This window comes from Panulirus ornatus, chromosome 14 (assembly GCF_036320965.1).
Source record: "Panulirus ornatus isolate Po-2019 chromosome 14, ASM3632096v1, whole genome shotgun sequence".
In the NCBI taxonomy this organism is placed as follows: domain Eukaryota; kingdom Metazoa; phylum Arthropoda; class Malacostraca; order Decapoda; family Palinuridae; genus Panulirus; species Panulirus ornatus.
The window spans coordinates 52,597,044-52,615,759 of NC_092237.1; the positions used below are offsets into that span (position 1 = coordinate 52,597,044).

General features: G+C 41.1%; 2 protein-coding genes across 5 annotated transcripts in view; both read left to right on the forward strand.

The window, feature by feature from the left end:
• The window catches only part of LOC139753430 (uncharacterized), a 93,891-nt gene extending 80,818 nt beyond the window's left edge, over window positions 1-13,073 (forward strand). Inside the window, exons 1-4 of one of the 3 annotated variants that reach the window (XM_071669919.1) lie at window positions 4,386-4,991; window positions 5,178-7,232; window positions 8,615-8,671; window positions 9,059-13,073. In XM_071669919.1, the coding sequence (XP_071526020.1) occupies window positions 6,399-7,175 (777 nt within the window). In that variant the 5' untranslated portion in view covers window positions 4,386-4,991; window positions 5,178-6,398 and the 3' untranslated portion in view covers window positions 7,176-7,232; window positions 8,615-8,671; window positions 9,059-13,073. Of the gene's footprint in view, window positions 1-4,385; window positions 4,992-5,177; window positions 7,233-8,614; window positions 8,672-9,058 lie in introns of those variants that run through there. The other 2 variants (XM_071669922.1, XM_071669921.1) reach the window with 2 other exon arrangements.
• A 1,454-nt stretch (window positions 13,074-14,527) lies between these two features.
• amx (TM2 domain-containing protein 3 almondex) overlaps window positions 14,528-18,716 on the forward strand; it is a 29,576-nt gene continuing 25,387 nt past the window's right edge. For both annotated transcript variants that reach the window (XR_011713709.1, XM_071669935.1), the window contains exons 1-2: window positions 14,528-14,782; window positions 16,951-17,090. Coding sequence is in view for 1 of the 2 variants with exons in the window: in XM_071669935.1 (XP_071526036.1) it covers window positions 14,722-14,782; window positions 16,951-17,090 (201 nt within the window). In the remaining variant the exon portion in view is untranslated. The remainder of the gene's footprint in view (window positions 14,783-16,950; window positions 17,091-18,716) is intronic.

The following is an 18,716-nucleotide window of genomic DNA, read 5'->3' on the forward strand; positions in this document are numbered from 1 at the left end:
CCTTCTGTGTGAGGGTAAGTAGTGATTCCACCGTCACAGTGGCGAATCTGCAACAGAGGTACTTCAGTCTCATACCAGTGTAGCTGCTGCCATGACTTATACTCCTGCTACCGCTGAGCATAAAGGCTTGTGCCATCTCTGGAAGACTCTTTTTGTATATATACACAACCAGCGGAATCCGTGGTCCTCTAGCATCGTATAAAGCTACTAATCTATCTTGTCCTCAGTGGTACTGAAGAAGGTTCTGACGTGACTAAGAAAGGCGCTGAGTCTACGGAGTTTGCGCAGTCTCCTGCCTTTAGCCCCGCCAGGGACACAAACAGACACTCGACGCCTTTGGAGGCCAAGACAACCTGTGTGGCGTAAATGCAACAGCTTATCACGCCCCAAAAGGTGCTGCCAGCAGTCTTCTTCTCTGCTCAGGGGACGGACAGGAAGATGTATTTCATAATTATATATATATATATATATATATATATATATATATATATATATATATATATATATATACATTGATATTAAAATTAGTTGGATAATGTTTGAGGTTATTAATGGTGTAAATAATGCCTGGGGATAGGGGAGAAAGAATACTTCCCACGTATTCCCTGCGTGTCGTCGAAGGCGACTAAAAGGGAAGAGAGCAGGGGGCTAGAAATCCTCCCCTCTCGTTTTTTTTTTTTTTTAATTTTACAAAAGAGGGAACAGAGAAGAGGGCCAGGTGAGGATATTCCCTCAAAGGTCCAGTCCTCTGTTCTTAACGCTACCTCGCTAACGCGGGAAATGGCGAATAGTTTGAAAGAAAAGAAAAGATATATATATATATATATATATATATATATATATATATATATATATATATATATATATATATATATATATGCCTCAGAGATTTCATATTCAAATGAATGATGAAAACGAATATGCGAGACCACTTTATGTTTGTTCATTCTGTGTCTTTCTCGTTCTCCTAAGATTCCACACTTCTCTCACTTACTGTCTTCTCTCTTAGTTCCCTCAGTTACCCTACCATCTTTCTCCCTTTCTATCTCTTCCTCTTACTACGTTTTCCTCCAGCTCTCACGCACATGGGGCACCACCACAATAATCATTGAGCTCAATTTACCATAATTCCCTTGCAGGACGAACCAGAGGTATCGTTGAACTACGGCGATTGGTCCAGACAACCAGAGGTATCGTGGAACTGTTGTGTGATTGGTCCAGGCAACCAGAGGTGTCGTGGAACTATCGTGATTGGTTCAGGCTACCAGAGATATCGTAGAACTACGGTGATTGGTCCAGACAACCAGAGGTATCGTGCTTCGTCCCGTCAAGCCTCGACGTGGAGACTTGAGGGCTACCTTACCTCGACTTCAGGCCTAGTTCCTCGCTGGGCAAGACGTGCGTCAGCGTGAGCATATCGTCCACCGCTAAGACGATCATCACAGACTCGACAGTGAGCACCAAGTGATGCATATTTTGAGAAGCTGTGGGTGCATTGCCCAGAGCCTACGACGTACGAGAGAACCGACGACTAGAGACTTTGCCATACGGCAGTCGCTGCGAGAGAGAGAGAGAGAGAGAGAGAGAGAGAGAGAGAGAGAGAGAGAGAGAGAGAGAGAGAGAGAGAGAGAGAGAGAGAAGGAGAAAGAGAGAGAGAGAGAGACTCAGACCTCAACGTAAAACGCAGACTACCAAAAAAAAAATGTCTGAAAAAAGAAAAACAGAAGACGTCATCGGCTCCGCTCAACAGAGGACAGTTGTCGGTGGACAGCGAACAAGACCTGAGTAATAGCCGAGTTGATAAGGGCAGCAACAAGTGGTCGGACATCCCTGGTACTGCGATATCGCGGCCTCGTCGGCATAGCTCACTGGCCGGCAGACAGGGGACAAGCGGCAACACCAACTAAGGGGGCTCATGTAGCTCCTAAACCAGGGCGACGGAGACGTCCTGGGACCTGGGAATATGCATCATTTCCAGGTCTCCCGCGGATGATGATGTTGTCTGGCCACAACCAGGAGTTCTCGCCTGGCCCCGTGAGATGTATATAAGACGGTGTGGAAGTATATGTAGTGTTTTTCATATGCCATTATCTGAGGTGTAGTAATCTACCTGTCGTATGGAGGGATTCAGGTTGTCTGTGCTGGTGTTTTGAGAAAGCATTGCGTCAGTAGATGTCAGTGTCTTTGACATTTTCCCCCTTCCATTTACATTAATTTTTCCGGCGTTCCTTGACGGTGTGTTTTGGTAATCCTCTGCAATCAGTTTCGTCGAAATGTTTGATTTCTTTGACATGTGTGTGTCAGCCGTACACAAGCCAGGTCACCAATGGTGGAGACTTCCAAGGTTCGACCAGAGAGATGAGTGACACATTTCGCAGATGCCTTGTCTATCATGATGGACTTAGAACCGATCTGAAAAAAAAGCGAAGTGTCGTTACGAGGATAATGAAAAGTCTGAAAGAACTTCGAAATCATGATAACACAAGGGATGGTAACTTATGACAAGAGGAATGAACAAATTCGAATTCAGTTTCAATACAGTTTTAACTTATGTATGTCAAAGGCTTCATTCAAATCCAGGCTGGAAATGATACTTTGAAAAGTACAAAGAGAAGAGAAAAAATATAAGTATTTTGAGATGGGAAAACTTGCATTTTACACAAGAGGTGGATCGTAAATGTTTTAAAAGACCTGATGAAGATAAACATGAGTTCCAGAATTGAGTAGAAGAAAAAAAGAAGCAGAAGTCACTACGGCTTATCCTCAGGAGTCCAACGGTCACATGCAAATTATTAGAAGCAATTAAAGGCATCGTATACAACAGCAAAGAATACATGGCCTCCAGTGACACAAACTTCCTTACAACCGATAGATGACAAGTTGCTAATACATTATGTATCACATCATCAGTTGAGTATATGTAATAACATGGCCACAGAAAGACAATGGATGGATGTCACTTTGACATTCAGAACTCATGAGGACAACTTGCAAGCTTACGAACAAAACCTGGTTGTGCTGCATTAAATATGGCTGAAAGTGTTAGCGTCTGAGGTGGGTATTTATTCTTTTTGTGGTCGTGTTAAGTAGCGGTAATGCTAAAGATAGCAGTTTATGGTGGGATGTGATAGTGCTGGCAACAAATTACGTGGTATCCCGAGAAATTATTATGATGTGCGTAGTAAACACAGTCTTGTTACCATCTACATAACTCTTTTTCATTCTCCAGCGTTTGGGATTATAACAAAACAACAGTCGTCCATTTTTTTTTTTTTTTTTCATCCTCGGATTTCCCTGGGTTCATCCCGTATCCCTCTGAGTGAGTGGCTCCTTTTGGGCGTGCTTTACCTAAACACGAGGTGGAGCTGAGTCTCCTCTCCCGATATGCATATTATTTTCAAACTACAGGCTCCCAACTCCTCCTATCACGAAGCTTTTATCGTACGAGGTGTCTCTCGTAAGACTCTAATAAGGGAAAACCACGAGCAACCTTCTGTTAAAGGTGCCACAAGACATATTGGTATATTCTACTATTGTGCGAGAAATGTACCCTCTACACCAGCCCTTACGTAGTGTGTGTGGTTTCAGGGAGTGGGATCGTCTCTGGTCCGTAGAGACTAATAAACATCCTTGACCGTCGTCGTAAGAGGCAGAATAACGTGGATTTATGCATCTTGCATATCACGAAGTCCAAGTCCGTAAACGACGTTTCAGATTGCATTAGACAAAGATGGATTAGACAAATGTCGTAGACGGACTTCAGATTAATGAGCTTAGGATAATGTATATAATAATGTATATAGGATAATATATAGGATAATGTATATAATAGACTTATATACATCGGACTGCAGTAGTTGATCAAACAGTATTAATCACATTATATATTTACGATTTATTGTATGTTGCAGAGTTTGTTACTTGTCATATATGTCATTTCCTGGCAAAACTATTTCAAAAAAGATTTTCATAAAGAATAAGCATTGAGCTACGCATTTGGTTAGCTTTTTTTTTTTTTTCGTTCATGATAAATTCAGTGATTCTCATGGTAATGTGAATGTTATCATTGTAAGGTTAATCAGATCTCACCAGGACTCTCCAAACATGAAGGATATATTCAGCTCTGGTGGTTGGCGCCATGAACAATGTCCAGACGCCACTCACACCGTGGCTACGCTACGTGGGCAACCATCATTTTATTTATCTATTTTTCGGGATCTTGATTTGTCTTATGTACCTATTATCATCAGCTTAGCAGTCGTAAGACATGTTATCCTTATCGCTGATATCTTTCTTAAAAACTGTCATGGTGGTTCTCACCTTCTTCATCAGTTTCTTTCAAGAGAGAGAGATGAAGGGAAGGCCTACCACGTCAAAGCAAAAAAATGGGATAATTTGACATTTTCGTTCATGAAAAATACCAGATATATTAAGTACAATATCAAATACGAATTCCTTCTTCTAGTCACACTTGAATTTTTAACATAATAGTGGGAAAATAAAATCTTGTGGTCACGAACGTTTTGGCCAAGCTATACCCTGCAGGAGGTGATAACACACCACCTCTCTTATCCCCGCCGCGGCGGACACTGAGTCATTAGGCGATAGGCGCCGTAACTCCACTTTACCCCATCGCATCAACCATCAAGTATTTCACGGACTACTATATTCGCGCCAGAGAATACATTTCCTCGAGAACACCAACAGATCATGTGACATGCAAGAGCATTGGATAGAATTACGTGATAACGAGCCGTTCTTTTAAGCGAGTAATTCATTGATGAGTGATATGTGACTGTCAAAGCCGCTGTGTGACGTCAAGGGTGGTGGTGGTGGTTTCCGAGCACGCGCGCAGGCATCTACCGCTATCGTTGGTCGAGCGACTGGGAGCGAGCAAGCCAGTGTTACCGCTGCTCTCGAAGTGTAAGGAGGTCGCGCCTTGGTTTCGGTCGGGACTCGGGGATCACTACTTACTGCTGCGTTGAAATCAGGTATAGCTTTAATTTTCTATACCTTGATTTATTTTCTTTGTGCGTTCAGTCGCCTCATGATATTAATTCATGACATATACATATATATATGGTTGACTGATCCATCGATCAAAATTCATCATTATTTATTTAGATTCAGTGAACAGTTTCCCATTACGTGAAAGACTGATTCGTTCTCTTTTACAGATCACATCCTCTTCCGTAAGAAACCAGCAAGATGAAGTCAAGATGGTTCTGCAATGAAGTCAAAAGTGTTCTCTGAAAAGATGATGAAAGTTTTTCTTCCCGAAAACCCATCATTCGTCTGAGTTCGTGAGGACCGCAACATGTCAAGCATCAGAGACTGAATGATAAGCGATTGTACAAGACGCTCTGGGCCTAATTGCGCTCAAGTGACGCGGAAAATGTTCAGACCATCATTGTCACTGCTGTCACCTGTTTCAAAGACGGTGACCGGTGCCTCCAAGACTGTCGTGTTATAGTGCAGAGCTGTTGTAACCACGGAGGACTGGAGGACGCACTTCGTCAGTTTGACACAGCCGTCCACAACGCTTGGGAGAACGAGACATTCCCTTGAAATGAAGACAGGGCGTGGACAGTGTGTCACTCTGCCGAAAGAGCCTGGACAGGCAGTGTGTATGGGGCTGACACTATGATACTCCACGCACGTTTGCTTTGTAACCCATAGATGTCAACGGACGGCAGAACGCAAAGATAGACGTCTGTAAAATGAATACGTGAATAGAAAAGTACTCGGTTGTGTAATACCTGTGGACTAACAGGAGCGAGGATAATGAAGCTTCATACAATTGTTTCTCGACAAAGATGTACCTCCTCGCGTGAACACTTTTAATCAGATGTGCATTTCGTGATTTGTGTTTGTATAAACTGCGGTGGATTCTCAGACAATCAGCTGAAGAGTGATACCAGCTGCTATACAAACGTTTTGAGAGAAAATGAGGAGATTAAGATTTTGTGCGGCAGTTCTCGTTCATTCATAGACAAACTCAAAGGCACGTAAATTTCTTTGCTGGTATAAGGGGTCTCTGAGGGAACTTGGTGGACTAGATGATGTGTGGCAAAGGCTACCAGCAAGTGAGCCTCTATCGGAGGATCTGAGGTGTAGACAGTGTAACGAGTACTCGGGCAGGTGTTGCAGGCTCCTGCTGTGGCCATTTAGCGCCAGAGTCGCGTGTGCTAAGACGTCTGTGTAAGAAAAGCCTTGATGTCTTCAAAAGCTCGCAACAAAGGGTTTTTCAGTGCTTGGCCAGGACACGGGAGGTGTAGCAGCTACTTCGAAGGACACAGTTTGTATTGAAAAAAAATGATAATCAGTTTTTCAGTCTAGGCATCATAAAGTCTTGGAACTATAAAGATACAAATGCTTTCAAACGACGCAGATTTAGTATGATAGACGATAAAGAAAGTGAAATGGCCGAGCTGAGTTCGCCCCAAGGAGAAGGCAGTAAAATGTCCCAGTGCACAGACGCGAACAATAACAGTCGAGGTCAGCGCAGGACGCCGTCGAAGACAGCGGAGAAGTACGGTCTTCGTCCTCGGTCTATAGTGAGGCGGCTGCAGTTCGATAGGAGTCGAGACAGCCTACCTCAGAGGGATTCCAAATCCTGTAAGTCAAGGCCTCCACCGCTCTCTAAGTACCGCAGAAAGACGGCGAACGCCCGCGAGAGGCATCGCATGAAGGAAATCAACGAAGCCTTCGAGACCCTGCGTCGCATCCTGCCGGACTTCTGCAGCCGCCGCGCTGCGGCAGCCATGACGAAGATCACTACGCTGAGGCTCGCTGTCAACTACATCAGGGCGCTCTCGCACATCTTGGAGAACGGACACCCGGGAGACATCTTCTTCGAGGACCTGCACATCGAAGATGCTTCCATGGACAGTTGTCGTGTCACGTCAGTCGCTGGTTGCGGCAACTTCCAACCTCAGCCACACACGTCGGAGAAAACCTTCGCTACCTCACCTCTGTCACCCACAACCTTCTCTCCCGTCAGCTGTTCTCTCAGCAGCAGTGGCGATCTCAGCGACCTCCTCTCCGACGACTCGTGTTGTGTCTTTGAGGACAACCTCAACGCCTTTGATGACATCCCAGCCCTGCCTGAGGCTGACCCGTTCGCCTTCATGCTGGCATCTGACGGGGAGGCATTGCTGCTGCTGGGGTCGTAAGGAAGTGCGAAAGTTCCTCCCTCGGCTCGACCACCCCATCACCCAACACCGTGGCAGGTGACCTCACTTTCTTTTCATAATTAACTCACCTTCTTCAGCCTCAGTCAACCAGTTGTCGCAATGATCTCTCTTAGTTCCTAAACTGTCAATTTCTAGCCAATTTTTTGGCGCTGAAATCCAGGTTTCATAACTATTACGGTCAGCTTAAGATCCTAATGCACGTTAAGTCTGGCGCATATGTTACCTTCAGTTGCAGTGTGGTGACTGTTAAGTTCAAGAGAGGAGGGTATTGATATGGCGCGGTCTTTCCCGTAGGATGCTTTAATGTGCACCTTCTGTAAAACACACACACACACACACACACACACACACACACACACACACACACACACACACATATTTTCTACTATCATACAGTTCTTTTAAACGTCTGTATGCAGCCTGCATTGACCTATTTCAATTTGTTCCAATTATCAATCTTCCATTCAATACGATTACTTCTGTGTATATTTTTCTTTAACAAGTTTCTTGCTTAACTTCACCTTGAATCGTCTGGCTATTGCACTTTCGATGTCTTTCGAAGAACTGAACTGTTTACTGTCTTCGTTGCCAAACAGAATTAAAAACTTAAAGACTGTGACCATATCACCCGTCACTCTTCTGTCTTTCATGGTGGGCAAATCTAAGGCCTCTAGCCTATATCCCATAACTCAGCTCTCTTGATTCTGGCACTTTGTTGCCCTCCTCTGGACCTTCTCTATTTGCTCTTTGTGTTTCTTTAGGGGTGATGACCAAAGCTGACGAATCATACACTAGTTTTGGCTTATGTAGGAGAGTGAAAAGTTCGCTGAGTATTTTCTTATCGTGATACTTGAACGCTATTCTAATATTTGCCAGCAGACGGTTTGCTGTGTGTGTGTGTGTGTGTGTGTGTGTGTGTGGACAGACACTGTTCATCGCCTTGATTGATGGAGCGAGTGGCTCCAGCCAAGAACAGGAGGCCGGAGGCGGTGGGTTTGGGGGGGAGGGGATGGAGCAGTTATGAACGTGATTATGGTGATGCATGTTTCTCTCTCTCTCTCTCTCTCTCTCTCTCTCTCTCTCTCTCTCTCTCTCTCTCTCTCTCTCTCTCTCTCTCTCTCTCTCTCTCTCTCTCTCTCTCTCTCTCGGTCATACTGTTTCCTTCGATCTCAATTTGCCAGAAACATTTTTTTGTTGAGTTAATTTTCTGATTCATGTCATATCTTACCATACATTTCATAAAACGCACATTTGATTAAACATTTTTTTTCCCGGACCTTTTTTTAGTCCATGTTTTTACCTGGGATACTTGCAATACACTAACATGTTATAAATGTGTTTTTGGTGCCTCTACTTCAAGTGTAAAGGCCTCTTCCTACAACAGACACATCTGGTATTATATGTATTATTCTTTGCAGGAACCGCTGGTGTATAGACCTGGCTAGAATTTGTCCTCCTCTCTCTTGATTATGTAGGTAAGCATCGCCAGGTGTGTGTGTGTGTGTGTGTGTGTGTGTGTGTGTGTGTGTTGAACTTGAAGAAAATGGAGCACGGTATGATAAACAACTACTTATGAATATGAAGACTTTCTCTAGTTTTTCTTGTGCAAATTTTCATGTGTTTATTTTTCCTCAATTTTTCTGAAGATGGGAATGATTAAAACTTTGTCTCCCAATACAAAAATGACTGTCAGTTACATATTATAACTTAACACCTTAAGTGCTTGCTTAAAGCATTGCACCATCATTCATAAACCTCAGTGAAGAGCGAGATCAATATATTGGTTCTTAGAAGACCATCTCATCCTCAATATCCTCCAAGCAAGTCCCCATGTTCTAATCCGAGTTTCCTCTCCTTTCCAGCAGACACACAGGAGCGTAGCTCAGCCTGTCGAGGGAGAAGACGACAGACTCGAAGTCTGTTGAGATCGACGAGACTTCGTCAGTCACACGCAGAGGTCTTCGGATACGCTGAATGGTGGAACTCCGTGATATCACGTCCTCAAAGAACTCTGGACTGAAAGGCTTCATCTGAAACAGGGCGTTTGATACTAATGTCTTGTATAAGTGTTATATTCGGGACTATGGAATCACAGAACCGACAAGGGAGTTCATGTCCAGTATCATACTGCACCTTAGGGGATCTCACATGTCCTCATGAAGAATATTGGGTATTCAATTATTCCAGTATGGTATGATGTCGATCTCAGGATTCTTCAAACCATCTCCAGAGATGCCAGGAATAAGATCACCAGGCCTCGCAAGTCCTCCCACTCGTAATAGAGGCGTCCCTCACTTCCAGATACCCAGACGACACAGCTGGCGATCAACTCTCACCTTTTCACCGCACTTTTTTCTCCCTCGCACTTGCCTCACTCCCGCACTCTCCCCTGCCATTCTAGTGTGAGGGGCAAGTCTACCATCCTTTGTAGACACTGGCTACCCAAACGACAACTTCAGTGCGACCGTAGGTGGCTTTGAGTGACGGATATAAAAGACGGACTTATTTTGCGATATCACCCAAAACGACTGTCATTATGACGCTTTCTACAATGGCCACGGGGTTGTTCCTTTCGTTAAGCGACAGTTTAAGGCCTCCGTAGGGTGGTCGAGGGACTGTACCCCTCACATAAAACGAGAATAAACCACTCCTAGGATGACTACGGAAATCCTCCCTTATGAAGTGACAGTGAGCCAACCATTCCCAGGATGGGTCATGGGCGTGTTCTTTCCCATACCGTAGCAGTACAGCTCTCCTCCCCAGGTGTTCTGGTCCATCACATCCCCCAGCACACCGTGAGCGGGAGTCTGAATACCATACGCACCACATCACAATCATCGTCATTAAGAGAACACAAGGCGAGGCGCCACTCAAGACAGCCCCTCTGTTCTTACAGAAGTGAAGCCAATGTCTTCCATCGCTCGCCGTCAGGAACGTCCTTTCGATCCTCCGTTGATCAATGTTGTCAGTGACGTCACTAACTTAACAGCATTCATCTTCAACAATGACGCCCAGAACTCGTCTTCCTCTGTGACCTCATCAGAATTATCCAGTACTCGCCTTTATGAGTGATGTCATTTTAGTCTTCCAGTTTCTGACTTGTGCCCTCAAAGATGGCATCACAGTCTTCCAGCAAACGCTTCCATACGTGACATCACCGCTGTCTTCCACCACACTCCTTCATCAGTGATGTCACCACTTGGGGTATCCGTGGCCATCATCGACCAGGGTATTGCTAACAAGTCGACGGGACTTGGGAAGGACTAAAATGTCTGCACTTTTGCACGTATGGAAACGCCGTACGTAAATGAGGACATGGTTTTCAGTGTATGCCGATAAAAGACAGAAACTATATCTCTCTTCTAAACAATATGCTTTTAAATTATCGATCATAATCCTCCCCAGGATCATTCATCTTCTACTCAAAGCTAGGATAATGTATTTAGCAGATTATGGCTGGCACAGGTGTATCATCCAGACAGACTTGATCAAGTTCATCATCTCTCCCACTGAATGTATGACATAAACATGAAGATAATCTCAAATACTTCTTGAGCACTTGTCTTACTCAGATCATTTATATCATCAGACTCGACGCCGTCCTCACCAACACTCCCTAGCCTGGCCATCAGGCCATGATCAGAGCGGGAACTGAGGGACATCATTTGCTACTAATGACAGATTGACTGAAATTAGACACCCTGCATCTCAACACCAGGAGAGAAACTCCCTGAATGCGCTTGTTCCAGTCCTGAGTGAAGGATCTAGTCCTGAGTGCTAGCAATAGTTGTCATTATAGGGCCTGAGGACTCCAGGAGTGGTGTGCAACATTAGTACTCTGAAGTTCCGAGTGATTGGTTGATCATCTGGGTGTTAATCATACATCTTCATCGAGTGCTTGGGTCATACAGAGGTCTAATGTCTTGGGCAAATGCTGCAAATTCTGGACACGGAAGGATCCACGATTATCTACATTCATAGCCGAGAACTGAATCTATAAGAGTCCAAATATTTTGTGAAGTTATGGTCTACATTGGTCTGACCTTCAAAAAGTGCTTGATCATTAAGACTAAAAGTCTTTAATAAGTTCTAGGCCAATAGAACCTTTAGCCTTCAACATCTGAATCTTATTTTCGACATGCTCTGGCCCGTCAAGATCTGAGGTCTTCAGCATGTGCCAAATCATCTGGGTCTGAAGTCTTCAGGAGGTCTGCTATCTTCAGGAAGGGTAGATTAGACATCTGAAGTCATGAATCAAGTGTTTTAGTGAGTGCTAGGTCATCAATGGTATGAGGTCTTCAGTGACTGCTGGGTCATTGGTGGTAGCTGTAAAACAGTGACTGAAAGTTCTCCAGTTACCTATAGCCATGACTGACGTTAAGGTCAGAAGTGCTCATGACCTAGTCATAAGTGGTCTGCAGTGTTTCAAGGTCAAAATTAATTTCCATAAACGCAGAATCACTGATCTTAACCTTCACACTTGCTGTTTAGTTTGAAAGCATTGTGAGTCTGATGTACTGTAACCTTCAGACAATGACCATACGTTGAATATGTTACTATCAATGAATATGACATCTGAAATGATGGTGATCGAAATGGGTTAAGTGAAGAAAGAATTCGACAGAGGAATTTCCAACCTCTGTTATACAAAAGGAGGGCGGTAGCAAGGCAACATTTCCATGCTTATGTTCATTGATTCACGTAACAGTTATGAAATTTGCACTCTCTACAATGAAAACTAATGCATTAAGATTATATACACTGTTCATAAGACACAAGTCTGTTTTGACAGTGGACAAGTGTTTATGAGATCCAGTGGAGTACAACTGGATCCCTGATACATGTGAATAAATAACCCAGTGAGTGTTTACAAGGTCTTTGATGGTCGTGAAGGTTTTACTGTACGTCTGTGGCTCCTGAATTCTCCTGGAAAATGTGGAGCAGTCTTTGCTCTCATTACTATCTAAGTCCACAAGCAAATTAGAATGTACGAGTGATATCACTGTTATGAAAATCGTGAACGAAGTGCCACTTGTTGCTGCATATCCTACAACTGAAGGTACATACCTCAACGTGTCACCGATGTTGCAAATACTCAGAGCTGCCTTGACTGCAAAATCCTATACTACAGGTAAACTTTAACAAAGTTACCGGGATATATATACAGACTATGTAGACGGTAGTGTAGAAGAGAAAAAGACACGATAATGTAATATATCCAATATGGCAAGCGAACAAGCAAGCCAAGTGTAACTATATAAACAGCTTGTCTTTCATTAGTGTATAGGATACTTATACAACAACATTGTGCATTAAGCCGGTGTCTATACCCAACATAATGTCTGTAGAAAATCAGTGTCTTACCTCTGATGTTAACTACGAGTTAAGTTTGATCCAAACCTATGGTATAGACCTACACATTGCTAATACCATTTTGTAAATTCTGCCGAAGCTAAACAGGAAAAGGCTCCCTCATCATGTGACACGATAGTTTTAAATTGTTTTCGACTACATATATACCGTCCATGCTCATTTTGTATATATCTACCTTATGCATGATTTTTGTATTTACCTTTCCTCTGTTTTCACAAGTATTGATACCGTATCCTTGTTATATATATATATATATATATATATATATATATATATATATATATATATATATATATATGGGGCACATGACATTAGAGATTAGAATTGCTAATTGATCTTGCTATGTTAATAACGCCCACCAGACAGTTATAATGAATAATGACATTTACGATGTACCATATTTAGTTTTATAAAGTGAAATACCTCTGTTCTTTGTGTACATAGATTATTATCTTTTATTCACTAATTTCCATACTGTAAGTAGGAAATAAAGTACGAATTTTCCTTGGAGATCCCTGACCTCACCATGAAGACAATGTAACTACCAGAAATAACCTGAATCAGAAGCCTATCAACAGAACTAGAAAACATTTCCGTACATTTAGAGGAACTGCATTATCTGAGTGTTTTAAAAGACTTTAAACCAAACTTAGATATCACATAACGGTTTAATGATAATTAGATGTTATTGGGCTGCGCTTACAAGAAGTTACACCGCAAGTGAAAAGTGACCTTTTGCGAGGCTGTGCTTCTCACCCTAAAGCTGTCCATATTTTTTTGCTGCTGGAAGTTGCTCTGCCATGGGTTGCAGGAGCCTTAAAAACCCGAGGTCCTGGAGTAATTATAAATTACACACACACACACACACACACACACACACACACACACACACACACATATATATATTATTTTTTTTTTTTATTATACTTTGTCGCTGTCTCCCGCGTTTGCGAGGTAGCGCAAGGAAACAGACGAAAGAAATGGCCCAACCCCCCCCCCCATACACATGTATATACATACGTCCACACACGCAAATATACATACCTACACAGCTTTCCATGGTTTACCCCAGACGCCTCACATGCCCTGATTCAATCCACTGACAGCACGTCAACCCCGGTATACCACATCGCTCCAATTCACTCTATTCCTTGCCCTCCTTTCACCCTCCTGCATGTTCAGGCCCCGATCACACAAAATCTTTTTCACTCCATCTTTCCACCTCCAATTTGGTCTCCCTCTTCTCCTCGTTCCCTCCACCTCCGACACATATATCCTCTTGCTCAATCTTTCCTCGCTCATTCTCTTCATGTGCCCAAACCACTTCAAAACACCCTCTTCTGCTCTCTCAACCACGCTCTTTTTATTTCCACACATCTCTCTTACCCTTACGTTACTTACTCGATCAAACCACCTCACACCACACATTGTCCTCAAACATCTCATTTCCAGCATATATATATATATATATATATATATATATATATATATATATATATATATATATATATATATATATATATATATATATATTACAGGTAGGCACGAATGATGAGGAGTTAAGGGAAAGTAAATGGAGGGGAAAAGAGGAGGGATATGGACAGAACGAAAAGAGATGAGCACAAAGAGTATGAGAAAGATTACGAGTAAAGGGGGAATAAAGGGAGGTAGCGATTAGGTTAAAAAGAGTGGAGAATAGGAATGAATTGGTGGAAACTGAGCACCTTCATATGTAAACAAATTGTACACAGGCATTCCCAGGCATACTTTATATCATGAGTACTGAAGAATTATACCAATATAACAAGTTTGAAATAAAAAGAGGAAATGATAATGAAGTACCATATAGATATTTATCCCTGTAGGGATTATTATTTCATGATAAACGTGTTCGACTGATTCCAGCGTTCACGCTGTATTATGGTCGCGGGTAACGATGGACGGTGGTCGTGGTCGCTACCGGGGCCGTTCGCTGCAGGTGTTCCCTGATTTAGTCCTACTGTCTTATCAGGTGTAAACAAAGTTAATAACAATACTCAAATGACGCCACGAAACAAGAAACAACACCACAGTAGTTGTTTTAAGGCATACTAAAAAGAAGAACGTGCTGTGAAATGACTTACAAGCTCGTAAAAATACTCTGTGGACCACTATGACTGAAGGTTACCCTATTGTCAAGTGGGGATGCCTCCTCTTCTGTGTGATTCTCACAGGTATGATGAACCTAAGGTATTAGGTGAACAGTCTTCTTGTGTAGTCGAACTTAAGGCATTAGATGAACAGTCTTCTTGTGTAGTCGGGCGTTCTCCTTCTACGGATGTATCATTGTGTAGTGTCTGGTTAATTATGTAGTTGGAGGTTGTAACATATTAACTGTGGAAAGTCTCTTATTTCGTTTTGCAGTAATACTGTAAAATACAGTGATTATAGTAAGACTGGGTAATTTGATAATTGTTTAGTGTGGCATTGCTATTAGCCATGAATGTTGGATGATTTTGCTCTGAAATACTAGCAATTTGATTAGTATGGCATTGCTATTATTCATGAATATTGGATAATTTTGTTCTGAAATACTAGTATAGTGTTTAAAGAAAAGATTATCTTCAGTTTAGCATGATTTGGAACACTCTATTCTCGTGCATGGTAAAGAATAAGATGATAATGTTATGAATATTCGGGAAAATGTTGGGTTGACTGATGTAAAAGTAGGTAATGCACTTGTAAAATATCAAAAGAACATATGAAACTTAACCTAACCACACCAAGTAGTTGAAAAGATGATACAGGCAGATAATCCATTGGGGACACATTATGTATTTGTTATATCTTTTCTGTTATGGTTTTGATGTAGTCACTGTACAGAATAATTCCAGGGTGTGAGATTTTCCAGTTTCACACTTGAACATATCTTTTGATTTCAAATAACTCAGTTTTGGTAGATTTATAAGGATAAGGAAAATGTTGGGTTAGATTATGATGATTATGATACTCAGTGGAACTGTAAAAGAGGCCAATTCCTACAACTAGCTGCTGTGAGAACTATGCAGGTATTTTATATGTAAGATTCATTGTATATCCTGTGGTATTATACTTAATTGCTGTTTCCCGTGTCAGTGAGGTAGTGAAAAACTGACGAAGAATGGCCCATCCACTCATGTACACATATATTTACATAAATGCTTATACATGCACATATACATATACATAACAACATATATACATACATAAACAACAACATATACATATACATAACAGCATATACATACATATACATAGACAGACATATACATGTATACACATGTACATATTTGTACTTGTATGCCTTCATCCATTCCTGTCGCCATCCCGCCACACAGGAAATAGCACTAATGGGATGCCCTTGAGTAGGGCCTCAGTTGCCTGTGCCATCTCAGCTAGTGTAAAAAAAAAAGAAAAAATGTCACTTTATATAACATTTGTCCTTGTACTCAAAGACTGTACCAGTCAGTCTGGTTTCATTTCAGTCATTCCTTAAAGATTCTGCCTTGGAAGTTATGGAAGCCTAATTTTAGTGTTCATCTTTTGACTGTTTCATGACTTTTTAGGACTTTTGGCAAATTATTGGTTGAAGAAGAAAAAATCACTGGGAACAGGAGCAGCATACATATTACTAAACACAATGACCAGGAGCAAAAGTTGCATCACTCCACTCTTAATACCACAGGGTAACTAAGATGGCAAATTATGGCATCATATGTTTGATCGTACCATTCTGCTGGACATACGATATCTTTATTATAAGTAAGCGCAAATAGAATTTGACCCATGAAAGCCTTATTTTAAAGAGTAATGAATGATTTTTTTTGAGAAACTGTATTTCATTTCTGAATATGTGACAGTCAAATGTATTTAACATTGTGAACCCCGTTGTATTACTATAAATGATTTTCACTGGTATATGGTTTTAAGATGCTAGTACTTTTGTGCTTATTTCTTTCTTTTCACTGTATAAAACATGCCTTAGACACCTAAATTGTTCAGTGAAATACAAGTACCTCATCTGTTGGAAGCCAGTATTTTTCAGACTTGGAAAAACTGATTTTTTTTTTTTTTTTTTCATACGATTCGCCATTTCCCGCGTTTGCGAGGTAGCGTTAAGAACAGAGGACTGGGCCTTAGAGGGAAAATCCTCACCTGGCCCCCTTCTCTGTTCCTTCTTTTGGAAAAAAAAAAAAAAAAACGAGAGGGGATACCTTTCAGTAATTCTTTTTTTCTGGAATTTAGATCACCTTTCACAGTTGTTGATTTATGTCTGTAATTCTTGTGAATTTTGATGAGAATCTTTATCTTTTAACACATAAAGTTGGAGGTATTCTGATTCTGAAAACTTTCCATATTTCAGGATGTGTGTCAGATTCTCCACAAAGAGAGTCCAAACCACAAGGAACTGAGAGTAACAAGAATGCAACGTCACCTGTTAACAGACTTACTGGCCCCACCCCATCTACCCCTAGGCCAATAGCCTTGCCAGGAAACTGTTCAGTACGCTAGAAAGTTTGCTCCTAATGCTTATTAGTGATTAAACCTATTGTAGATTACTTTAGTATGAAAATTCCTGTTATTCAGCCTAAACATCTCAGAAACTTTAGTATCTCAGATATTGTGGTTGGCTCAAAACAATACCCAGTGCTTTGGACATATGCTGAGTTGGAAATGAAAGAAAGAAGTGACTGAGTGACATTTTGGACATATTTATTAATTTTATTTATGAATACCTAAGGACCATTGTCAATGAAAAATCTTGGTGTTGTCCAGGACCTCTCTAAAGGTTCGTGCAGCCCAAGGCTACACTGCCTCTAGCAACAAGGAAAAGTAGACTCCTATGGAGTGGGAAGTTTTTTGTTGAGACTGTACACCCAGTGATTCATCTCTGAAAGTGACCTTTCATTTGTGGTGTAACCTTGAGCAGGCAGAGTTTGGTAGCACCTGACCCCTTGGAAGTGTATTGGTAAATGTAAACATAGAGTAGAAGAAACATTAAATGCCAGTAAAATAGAGAGAAGTGATAAGTACAGAATTCTCATTTATATAATCATGAAAATAGATCTGATGGTAATAGATGATAGGCGTAAAGTGTCATATCAGAAAATTTTGGACTTAAAAGCAGCACCATATCTAGGAACCATTTATTGAGGAGATGGAATGAATACCAATTAACTGGTGAAGGAAATGTACGAACACGGTTCATATTATTCTTGATAAGGAAATGAAAGTTTGAGGAATGAGCAAATGACAAATTTAGAAAAGAAATCGTTATTTTCAATGAAAATTGATGCAATCATCATAATGCAATAACATAAGCAAAACCTAGCACCAGATCATTAACCTTACATTTTCTGCTTTCTCTTACCACAGTCTTACTGACATACTTTAAAGTCAATTCATTTTGAAAAATATTCTAAATGAATTCTTTATTTTTGTTGATGATATACTTCAAGACAGATTCCTCGCCATCCTACAGTGATGAGTGCCTTACCAGCTCTGGAACACTTTGACTAAATTCAAAGTTCATGTATGAATGATTGACCTTAAAAGTTTGGCTCTGATTATTAGAGTTCGAAAATTCATAACAAAGAGATATATTTGATGGTATTACTGGTTTGTGAATTGTGGAAATTAAAGGTACTCATGAATATGATTAAGTACTTAATCATCATTGAGCTTCCTCATAAGTGTTCTTTTCTCAAGTTTCTATAATAATTCAACTTTCCTAAAAATTCAGAGCAAGATGATTGTATCTTGAAAATGCTGGGAGATGCTTGCTAGACTTTTTTTAAGGAATTATGATTATGTATGAAAAAAGTAATTTTGACAAAACATGAGTCATGTGCCTTACAGTAGTGCAATATTTCATTTTGAACATTGGGGTTAGAGCTCCAAACATTTGAAAAGGCCACTTCTGAAACAAACACTGTATTTCCCCTCTCTTTTTTTCAGTAATATAGGTTTTTTGGTGAAATTAGTTTTATGAGTCCTTGATTTGTAAAATTACAGTACTGCACATCTATGATATATAAACTTCGAAGTATATTATAAGTGATGTAATTAAAGGGAAATATGTGCAGGTCATTTAAAGATATATTCTTTCTTTCAAACTATTCACCATTT